General features: G+C 44.5%; 1 protein-coding gene across 1 annotated transcript in view; it reads right to left on the minus strand.

The window, feature by feature from the left end:
* The window catches only part of FAXDC2 (fatty acid hydroxylase domain containing 2), a 20,941-nt gene extending 10,586 nt beyond the window's left edge, over nucleotides 1-10,355 (minus strand). Inside the window, exons 1-2 of the mRNA XM_006766284.2 lie at nucleotides 10,251-10,355; nucleotides 259-306 (exon numbers count right to left, since the gene is read on the minus strand). Of these exons, the coding sequence (XP_006766347.1) occupies nucleotides 259-306 (48 nt within the window). The 5' untranslated portion in view covers nucleotides 10,251-10,355. The remainder of the gene's footprint in view (nucleotides 1-258; nucleotides 307-10,250) is intronic.
* Nucleotides 10,356-11,862: the final 1,507 nt, after the last annotated feature.

Raw genomic sequence — 11,862 nt, forward strand, 5'->3', positions numbered from 1 at the left:
CATGGGACATTCTAAGGGCCAAGAGACAACGGGAGGGCAGCTATGGGGCTGGCTGTTCCCTCGGGCAGGCAAAGGGGCTTTGCTTATAAGGAAGCTTGCAGTCAAGTGCTTGCTCTTGGCTCAGCTACTGAAATTAGCTCACGGCCATGTGTCAGTTCCCCCTAAACCTCGGGAGACCTCAGATATGAGCAAGTGCGGGGATGGAGAGGGCCCCTGGCTGCTTCCTCCCCAGTGTGGTGGGTGGGTGCTGGCGTTTACCTGCTTCGGCTTCTCGTCATGGCGCTGACGTCCAGCTTCCCCCTTCATCTGCAATAAGAAAACACAGGTGGGCCTGGATGTCATTTCACGTGCGGCCAAGGAAGCAGGGAACGGAAAAGTCAGGGGAATGGCTAGCGGTGATTTTTAGTGCTGGCCACTCATTAAAATCACCTGGGGAGTTTTAAAAAGTTGCTCTGGGCTTTGGGCGGGTAGCTCAGTTGGTTAGAACACCGTCCCAATAAGCCAAGGTGTGGTTGGATAACTAGTCAGGGCACATACAAGAATTAAACAATGAATGCATAAATAAGCAGAACAACAAATTGATGTCTCTCTCTCTCCATCATTCCTCTCTCTCTAAAATCAATGTTAAAAAAAAGTTTTACAAGGTTGCTCTGGGCACCAGTAATGTGAATCAGGGGGTTGCCAATGGGACTTTGCCTGGAATAGGCTTTCTCAGATACGGGCTGTGACAAATCCTTCTTTTTGAGTAGCTTCACTCTCTGCCTCAGTATGACTCTCTCTCGTCCAGAAGAAATCTCTGTCCTTAGCTATAAAATGGGAATAACACCAGTGTCTTTCAGCCATGTGATCTCTGCTGCGAGATGTGAGAGAGAAGCATCCATATGCACCCTGACCGGGGATTGAACCCACCACCTTTAGGTGTACCGGAAGACTCTCCCAACGCCTGAGCCACCTGGTCAGGGCCTCACAACACTTGTCATTGTCCCTATTGAATAGTGTCATAACCTGGTTGAAGAGGCGCATGAGTGATCACCTGGTCCCACCATGTGACCAGGATGAAGGAACCTCATCAGAGGAGGCTAGGGGACCTCTCAAGAGTTTACAGATGGCAAAGCCAAGATCGGGGTCCTGCTTCCCATATCTCTAAGGACATTTCATTCTTCCGTGTTTGATGATGGTACCTGGTTTTATGATCCTAGATCAGCGGTTCTCAACCTGTGGGTCGGGACCCCTTTGGGGGTCAAACGACCCTTTCACAGGGTCGCCTAAGACCATCCTGCATATCAGATATTTACATTACGATTCATAACAGTAGCAAAATTACAGTTATGAAGTAGCAATGAAAATAATTTTATGGTTGGGGATCACCACAACATGAGCAACTGTATTAAAGGGTTGCGGCATCAGGAAGGTTGAGAACCACTGTCCTAGATGCATGTTCACCAGCTAGGACCTCAGGAAACCGCTTCCCTTGATCCACATTTCTTATGTTACTTAGGTGGCAGGAAGGAAGAGAGAATGGCGACTTATAAAGTTAGGACAGCAGAGGAGGTGCCAGGCAGGCTCTCACCGTCTCCACGGTGAACACAGGCTGGCAGGAGGGATGCAGGCAGCTCAGAGAGAAGCCTGTCAGGGAGAAGTGCTGGGACGGTGATGCCCAGCCAGGGAGATAGCATCTGATTTAAGAAAAGGCACCTGAATGTTTGGCCATTGTTGGCCCAACTCCCACCTGAGCCCCCCACCCCAACCCAGCCCCACCTGGGCCTGCCTTTGCTCCCTCCTCCAGCTCCCTCTGTGGCCTGGAAGAGAGCAGGGGAACCTGTTGTGGCTTGTAGCTGTGGAGTTCTGCCTCCCTGTGGGTTCTCATGAAAACTAACGAAAGAGCCCTGGCCAGTGTGGCTCAGTTGGCTGGGCGTTGATTGTCCTGGGCACCGAGAAGTTGCCAGGTCAGTTCCTGGTCAGGGCACATGCCCTGGTTGTGGGCTCGATCCCCGGTATGGGGTGTGCAGGGGCAGCTGATCAATGATTCTCTCTCATCATTGAGGTTTCTCTCTCTCTCTCCCTCTGGTTCTGAGGTTGACAACCACTGAGCCCTAATGGCTGGGTAAGAAGTCTCCTTTGAATAACGATTTTTCTCCACCTCCACTGTCCAGGGCACTTCCGGTTGGCCCGGTCCAGAGTCTGGCCCACATCGTCCCGGTGGACAAGGCCCCATTCAGACAAGCCACACTTTGTGCAGTGACAGGATTCTGGGATGAGGGAGGCAGATCACTTTCAATCCTGCCGTCTGCCTGCTGCCTGGGGCCCCCGAAGCACAGACCAGTAGGCATGAGGAAGGCAGTGCTAGGCACCTGTGGGGATAAGCCTGTCAGATGTCTTCATAATAAGTTCGTAAATATTAAAGGAAACACCAAGTTGGAAGAGACATGGAGAAGGAACGTGTGCAAACCACCTGCAGGTAGAACGTTCACTCCACGTGGTTTCGCCCTCGGGGCTTCTGGGAGTGGGAACGGCTCTGTTGATCCTGTTGAGGTGAGCATCCTGTTTGGGCAGGAAGCTGAGGAGATTGTCTGTCTGTCTGTCTTAAGCTTCCAGGACTCTCCTGGCTATGCCACGCCATGGGAACTTCACTTACAAGTCAGACTCATTCCTAGCCTTTTCCCAGCGTCTTATCACCACTATCTTCGATAAGAGCTTGCGAAACAACTAAGACATGACCTTTGATCTTGTAGAAGCTCCTCTAATCCTTCTGAGATGATTTATGGAGCATTTACTCTGCAAGGAGCCCTGGAGCCCCTATCTAGATGCATCAACCCATCATTCCAATGTCCATATGAAAGCACTGGGCTCAAGGTCTGGGCCGCCGCTGAGGAAATGCTGAGTAGGGCAGGAGACCCGGCACACCTCAGGAATCTTTAAAAAGGGCCACATTCAGGCTTTCTCCGTGCTCTGGGAGACATGGTTTCAAATCTCAACACTGACCCTTTCCCTCCCAGATTGGGTTTTAGACCATACTTTTTTTTTTCTTTTTAAAGCAAGGTAGATGTAGAATCTGCCATATGAATATAAAAACTGCAATGGAAGATCGTCCTTATTCCATTATTTAGTTCCCCCAAAGAAACTAGTGCACGTAAGTTTTTCTCTTTGGAAGAAGTGGTATGCTTTCTTGTGGAATGAAAAAAGAAATAGGTAGTACTCCACCAACACCCCCCCCCCTTTTTTTAATGAGGGAGAGAGAGAAACATTGATTTGTTGTTCTGCTTATTTATGCATTCACTGGTTGCTTCTTGTATGTGCCCTGGCATTGGATCAAACCCCCAACCTTGGCATATTGGGATGACACTAATCAACTGAGCCACCTGGCCAAAACCCCCCATCAACCTGTTTTGCTTTGGCTGCCAGAGAGCTCAGAGTTAAATTTAATGCTCAATTATACTTCTTCAGATTTTTTTTTCTATTTATAGTCCTGATGCACAAAATGCGTGCAAAAGTAGGCCTTCCTTTCCTCGGCTGCTGGCACCAGCTTCCCTGTGGCACTCAGGACCCAGGCTTCCCTCGTAGCCCTGGCTTCGTCCAGAAGGTCGTCAGGAAGGACGTCCGGTCTAATTAGCACATTATGCTTTTATTATTATAGATTATATAAATATATATGTGCAAGGTGTTCATTGTGAAATTGTTTTTAATGGCTAGAGATTGGAAACTTACTCCTCAGCTTCCGTCAAGAGAGGATTGGTTAAATAAATCCAGTAATGATACATTCTGCAGCCATGGAAGAAATAAGGCAGTTTTGTGTGGGCTCTTCAGAAATATTAAGTGAAAAAAGCAATGTGTGGAACATATGCAACCGTGCATGAGTGTATTTGTATGCTGTTTATGTCCGTATAAAATAATACACGTAATATTAGACTAGCACTGGAAGAACAATGGTGGCTTCTGGTGAGGCGAACTGGGCAGCTGAGGGATGGGCAGAAGCAAGCCTATCTTTTTACCATTTTGAATTCTGTGCCATGAGTATATTTTACCTGTTCAGAAAATTACGGAAACATTTAAACATTTTTAAACGAATTTAGTGCCCACTCATAGGAAACATTTTACTGAAGAGTCGTACAGTAATTTGCGCTCCCTTTACTCTAAATCAAGATTACTTTCAATTCCTGAAGGGCGTTGAGAAGTCTTTGTCTCCCTTGAAATTGTATGCCAGCTTTTCTGTGCTCATTTTTCAGGGTGGAAGGATCCACGGCTTTCATTAGATTGTGGAAGGTAACTATGATGATTAAGAGCCATGCAATTGTTTTCTCCTTCTTCCTTCTATTCCTTCCCCTCCCCCTCCTTTTCCCTCTTCCCCTCCTCCCGCCTTCTTTTTGTTAACAATTTTAAGTTGTCTGAAAGCAAAGCATTAGCAGCAAAGCAACTGGTTCTTTTCTCTATGGAACCCAACGCCTTTCCACCCCCCTCAGAGCAATATGAAAGGTAGTTATTGAGTGCCTGATGGTTTCCAGTTTTTATTTATTTGCAGTTCTGATATATATTAGCTTTTATTGTAAGCTATCACTTCTTTTGAAATGGACTTCTGAAACAGAAGCTGAGGAGTAAGTATAAATAAACAGGACCACATATTAAAATTAAGAACAAAACCTAAGAGAGACTAGAATGGTGCAAGTACACCAAGACCTTCACCCTGGGAGGAGGCGGCCGCAGCTCTGGTTGATGTCACAGGGCAGGGCGTGGATGTTTGTCAAGTCCATGTTATGAAAACTGAGTGTTGCTGAGATGGAGTGATGAGGGGCTAAGATATCAATTTGACCTTGGAACCCTCTGCTCCGCCCAAACCTCCTGGCCAGAGGGAAAGTGACTGCTTATCTTCGGATGGTGGAAGGCCCACTTGGTCGGAGGAGTCACGGCGATTATCTCTTGGCATCTGATACCATCAGAAGGCAGCCAGAGTATTTCCTAACCTGACATTTGTTCTCTGGCAAAGCCAATAGCCCACAGGCTCTCTCCCAAGAACCTTAGCTAGGTCGGAGACTCTCTGAGCTACTCAGTCCTGTCATTCTGCTGAATATTTTATGCCGAGGCAGCTTGGTTTCCGTACCTCCCTACCTGTCTGCAGACATGTTTTCAGTTTTAAGTGAAGAGAGTCAGTCAGAAAGATTCTAGGGGAGACCTCACAGCGGACAGAGAAGTTCCTTAATATTGTTGGCCCCTGGTAGTGCTCAAGTTAGAAACTTTGGAAAACGAAATCAACAACAATTATTAAATATTTAGTATGTTAAGGTACTATAATCACATTTTTATTGTGTCCTCTCTGACTTTTTCTCTACTTTTTAAATTCTTTCAGATTCCCTCATCTAAGAACTAGAAGTTGTCTTAAGCTCATTTATTCTAATGCCCCCATTTTCCATCTGAAGAAAAGGAGGCCTCGAGATATTCAGCATTCAACTTCAGATCACAGTTATTTAGATCCAGTGCTCATTATACCGACGGAGTCTGCAAAAAGTATACAAAGTGCTGATGTGAGTGAATGTGAGGTAGGCATCAGGATTTTAAAGGGACACAAAGGAATGAGATCAGCCCCTCTTAGCCATGAACAGTGTATTAGATATTGTGTGTCTTTAATACCAAAGGGAAAATAGACCATGTTTCTCTAAAATATTAACCATCCTTTTAAGAATCATTTATTGTGAGCTAGCTACAATGCTAGGCACAGGAGATACAAAGATAAAGAAGACGTGCTTTGTGCCCTATTTAATAAAGTAACACTATATAACCTAGATTTTCCAAGTGATAAATATATCGGAGGAGATTATGAAATAGGATTTATAATGAGAATTCATTCAGGGAAGAGAAAGAAATGAAATGCACTAAAAATAAGTATTCTGATACTCTATAACCATGAATTGATTCCTTCTTAAAGGGAATTGGATATGTATTGTGAGATTATCCAAATTAGGTACTTTTTAGTGTGTTTCTTTCAAAAGCAGATGATTCTGACTGTGCAAGCTTTTTACTGCAGAATCCCCCAATCTAGATAAAGGACACAGTGAGGCTGCAACTGATGTCCGTGACCTGAGGGATCTGAACACAGGGCAGGGATGGGGTGAGGGTGGGAGGAGTAGAGAGAGTGTAGTTTTGTCCTGATTCTTCCAGATATTCCTGATTGTTCCTGATATTCTGCATGGTTAATAACGGTTCCCATTTCATAAGTATTGAGATTTGTTATATCTATGTGAAAGTGCAAGGTTTCTTGTGTACATCTTGTGAAATTATTACAATTATTTACCTTAGAGGAAACAGAGAGAGAGAAAAGACCTCGTGGATCACCTTTCTGTAGCTAAGGAGATAGACCCACACAGCAGAACTGACTTGTTGGGAACTTCACAGTTCCTGGCAAAATGCAGGCCTCCACACGCTTTGCGTAGTGCTACATGTGATTTTGGAATAACACACATTTGTGTTTCGTAAGAGGGAGATGACACAGGGGGAGGGCTGCTGACATGGGGACTGGGACTCCTGGCATTATTTTAGGCTGTTTGCATTTTTTTAAAATTTATTTTATTGATTTTTCACAGAGAGGAAGGGAGAGGGACAGAGAGTTAGAAACAAAGATGAGAGAGAAACATCGATCAGCTGCCTCCTGCACACCACCTACTGGGGATGTGCCCGCAACCAAGGTACATGCCCTTGACCAGAATCGAACCTGGGGCCCTTCAGTCCGCAGGGCGACGCTCTATCCACTGAGCCAAACCGGTCCAGGTGGCTGTTTGCATTCTTAGAACAAGCCCAGCAATGGGCTTCCAGGGCTGAGACTGACCTGAAATGCGATTACACCGCTTACAGCCTCTGGTGAAGAGGGTTTTCAGGAGCTGCTGTAACCATGGTCTGGGCCTAAGCGAGGCTTTTAAGGAAAAAGATATTCATTCAAGATGATGAAATGCCTGAAGGGAAAGTCCAAATTCTGAGACAAAACAACTCCCTCTGGACAGTTTTAGCCATTACTGCCACCGACTGCGCGGCCGGGAGGCTGAACGCCTGCCTGTCATGTTTACTGTATCCTCAGCACCAAGCACAGGCGTGGCCAGTAGCACGTACCCGGGAAGTAGGTGTTGAATAAATAAAAGAAGGAGAAATGAATGAAAAGCATTGCTTCTTTGCAGTCAGAAGGTGTCCAACATTTGCTATTGGACATCTCAGGACCTTTCCCTGTACTCATGATTTTCCTTCCTAAGGTCAGAAGTTGCTGCTCAGAGCATTTCTGTTTTACCAAACTGAATTGCACCTTCCTATCCCAACCAGAGACATTTGGTTGGAATCGCACACGAAACTGAGGCAGCCCACAGGCCGGCGTCTTGTCTCTCTTGTCTTGCTTGCCAAGTCCCAAAGGCCTGGAAGAGAACCCTGAAATCCCGGGCCTGCTGTTCACTCCCGCCTACACACTAACCATAGTCCTCTCATTCAGAAACCGTGTTAAGCCTCGATAACAGAACTGACCTGTTCTGACTGCCCATGGTTTCTGGCAAAAGCCAGGCTTCCTGAACACTTTGTCTGGCTGGATGTGTTCTTGGAAGAGCACAGACAGGTAGTGCCTGCCCTAGTCCTACCAGGCCACTAGCAATTCTAAAACCAAGCCATTGATGAATTTCAGTATGTAGCATCAAAACAGCTTTGATATGGTTGGGCCTTTAGATTTTAAGACTGTTGTCATCGGCCCCGTCCCTCTGGGTGACTCTGGCAGGTTAGAGAGGAGCAATTCGACCGCAGTTGCTTCCTGCCAGTCTCTTCCAGTTAGATTTTCCTCTTTTGAGTTCTGACTTGGGAGTTTCTCCTAAACATGGTCTAGAAGCCAAACCCAAATCCGTAAGACAGGATTACCTGTCGGTTGCTGTCAAAACAAGACTACAGAAGAGGTAGATGGTACAAATAGAGGCAGAGGACGCAGACATTAGCACTAAGCAAATGTCCCAAGAGCCACATGCAGAATGAAACTAGACGACTGCCTTTCAGCCATCCTCAAAAATTAACTCAAAATGGATTAAAGCCTTGAATGTCACACCTGAAACCATAAAACACATGCAAGAAAACAGATGCTAAGTTGCTGGACATCACTTAGCGATGATTTTGTGGATTTAATTCCAATGGCAAGGGAAACAAAAGCAAAAATAAACAAATGGGACTACATCAAACTAAAAAGCGCTTGTACAGCAAAGGAAACCACCAACAAATTGAAAAGGCAGCCTACGAATGGGAAAAGATATTTGCAAATCATATACCTGATAAGCAGTTAATATCAAAATATATAAGAATTCAAACATCTCAACAACAACAACAACCAAAAAACCCAATCAAAAAAATGGGCTAGGAGCTCTATCAGTGGATAGGGCGTCAGCTTGCAGACTGAAGGGTCCTGGGTTCAATTCCAGTCAAGGGCACATGCCTGGGTTGCGGGCTTGATCCCCAGTAGGGGGCATGCAGGAAGAAGCCAATCAATGATTCTCTCTCATCATTGATGTTTCTCTCTCTCTCTCCCATCCTCTCTGAAATCAATAAAAAAGTATTTAAAAAAAGGGTAAGGGACCTGAATAGGCACTTTTGCAAAGAAGACATACAGATAGCTAACAGGCACATGAAAAGATGTTCAACATCATTAATTACTAGGGAAATGTAAATCAAAACCACAATGAGAATCACTGCACACCTGTTGGAATGGCTATCATCAAAGAGACAAGAAATAACAAATGCTGTTGACGATGCAGAGAACAGAGAACGCTTGTGCACTGCTGGTGGGATTGTAAATTAGTGCAGCCGCTATGGAAAACAGTATGAAGATGCCTCAAATTACCATGTGACCCAGCTATTTCTCTTCTGTGTATTTACCTGGAGAATATGAAATACTAATTTGAAACAATATTTACACACCTATGCTCATTGCAGCATTATTTACAATAGTCAAGATATGGAAATAGCCCTGGCTGGTTAGCTCAGTTGTTTAGAGTGTTGTCTCCATACACCAAGTTTGTGAGTTCGATCCCTGGTCAGGCACATACAAGAATCAACCAATGAATACATAAGTAAGTGGAACAACATATCAATGTTTCTCTCTCTATTTCCTCTCTCTCTCAAATCAATAAATTAAAATTTTTTGTAAAAGATATGGAAATAACTTAAGTGCCCATCAACAACCAAAGATAAGCAAATGTGGTCTATATACCATTACTCAGCCATAAAAAGGTGAAATCCTGCCATTTATGACAACATGGATGGACCTTAAAAGTATTACACTAAGTAAAAGAAGTCAGATAGGAAAAGACAAACACCATATGATTTCACTCATATGTGGGCTATAAAACCAAAACCAAATGAGCAAACAACAACAAAACAAACGAAAAGCAAACCTACAGAAGCAGACAACAGATGGTGGTTACCCGAGGGGAAGGGGCTGGAGGAAGGCAAAATGGAAAGGGGGTCAACTGCATGGTGATGGCTGGAAGCTTGACTTTTGAGGTGAGCATGATGCAGTATATTCAGATGTTGAAGTATAATGTTGCACACCTGAAACAATGTTATAAACCAATCTTGCCTCAAACATTTTAAAAATTATTTAATTATAAAGAAGGAAGGAAGGAGGGAAGAAAACATTCTGGGACATTGTTCCGACACAGATCTTGAGTGGAGAGGATAGGAGGTATCAAACGTGAGAATGTATTTTGCCTTTTTTTTTTTTTTCTAATTCTCAGTTGAGGATATGTTTTTATTGGTTTTTAGAGAAAAACAGAGAGAGAAAAACATTGATATGAGAGATCATTGATCTCAATTGGTTGCCTCCCCTATATACCCCGACCGGGATGGAACCTGAAACCTAGGTTTATGCCCTAACGAGGAATCGAAACTGCAACCTTTTTGGTGTATGGGACGACGCTCCAACCAACTGAGCCACACTGGTCAGGGCTTGCCTTTTCCTTCCTTTAAAAAAAAAAAAAAAAAATCTTTTTATTGATTTCAGAGAGGAAGGGAAAGGGAGAGAAAGAAACATCAAGGAAGAGTCACTGATTAGCTGCCTCCTGCACGCCCCCTACTGGGGGCCCTGCAACCAGGGCCAGTGTCCTTGACTGGAATCAAACCTGGGACCCTTCAATCTGCAGGCCGGCGCTCTATCCACTGCGCTACCGGCTAGGGCAGGCTTGCCTTTTCTTTAAATGAACTTGGACTGGTCTTGACTTTGGCAAGAACTTCCCTCCCCAGCAGTTCCCACTCACCTCTGCAGTGGGCTGCTTCCCAGCTCCTCCAATGTCCCGGCCACAGCTCAGGGCTGCTTTCTCTTCCCCTTCAGCCCCTGCCCAGGCGGCTGCAGTCGCCTAACCCTGTTTTGTAACTGGAGTGGGTCAGGAGGCTGGCCTTGGAGATCACGTTACACAGCAGCCCACTGGCTTGAGCCAGGCACGTGACAAGAGAAAAAAGCCTGCGTCCGTGTAGACTGGAGACAAAAAGTGCCCTTCTTGCCAAACAACACCTCCTTTAAGCCCAGAGGAGGTGGGTAGTCAGGCAGGAGCTTGAAAGAGGGCACTTGGCCAAACTTTGGGCTTTTGTTTTCTTTTTAGAAACTTTCTTCATCTTCCTCAACTTAAGAAAATGTTGCTGTCCCATAGGAGGCAGTTTGAGTAAGAGATGTGGAAAGCAGAAGGCAGGCAGTCCAAGTAGATAAAAGGTTACATGGAGCAGAGAAGCTCACTCTCTCTCTCTCTTTTAACTTGTTATTGCTGGGGAGGGCAGGCAAGGGAGAAGAGGTGCATGTGCTTATACTAAGGGGCGCCTGGAGAGGTGAAGTTTACATGTTGATTGAAACAGGTGAAATTAGGATCCAGGATCCATGAAATGAATGGGTGAGCACCTTTGAAAAGGAACCGAGCTTTTATTTTTTTTAAATTTCTAAAAATTATTTTTGAATAGGCAATATGTGCATCTCATACGAAATACAAAAGGGGCAAAAGAGTGGACAGGAAAAAGTCTTTTTTCACTCCCTCTCCCCAACCCAGTGTTTTTTTCTATCTGTCCATGGCTTGTTTATGTAAATACAAACATGTCTGCCTCTCTTCTTTAGAAACCTTATACACAGGTGTGTTAGTTCTGCTCCTTGCTTTTTCGATTTAACACTCACACGTGGAAATTGTTTCATATAGTACCTTGAAGTGATAGCACATTCTTTTTAATGGCTGCATGCCGCCCCATTGTATAGATGTGTCATGCTCTATTTGGCTAATAAAGGACCATGAATGCTTGGTCACAAATTACATTTTGTACAACTTGTTCATGTTTATCCTCATCTTTCCTTTCAGAGGTACCCATATTGTTTTTCAATATCCCAGGTATTTATGTAATGTATATATTCCCTGGTTCAACAAGTCTATCTTGTATACTGATCAAATTTTGCTACCTGACTTCCAAGGCCCACCTTAATCTAGTTGCTCTCATGTAACATTATTCCACACTTCTTTCTACTTTATAATGCTCCAAGCATCACCGTCAAGCACAAACATTTATTGTTCACTAGCCATGTGCAGACATTTTTTTTTTTTAAACTTGGAAAGAGGAAGAGAGTGGGGGTGGGGGGAAGAAACATTGATTCATTATTCCACTTATTTATGTATTCATTGGTTGATTTTTTTAAAAATATATTTTATTGATTTTTTTTGCAGAGAGGAAGGGAGAGGGATAGAGAGTTAGAAACATCAATCAGTTGCCTCCTGCCTACTGGGGTTGTGCCTGCAACATGCCCTTGACCAGAATTGAACCTGGGACCCTTGAGTCCGCAGGCTGACGCTCTATCCACTGAGCCAAACCAGTTAAGGCAATTTGGTTGACTCTTGTATG

The sequence above is a fragment of the Myotis davidii genome, unplaced genomic scaffold, assembly GCF_000327345.1.
Source record: "Myotis davidii unplaced genomic scaffold, ASM32734v1 scaffold18, whole genome shotgun sequence".
NCBI lineage: Eukaryota > Metazoa > Chordata > Mammalia > Chiroptera > Vespertilionidae > Myotis > Myotis davidii.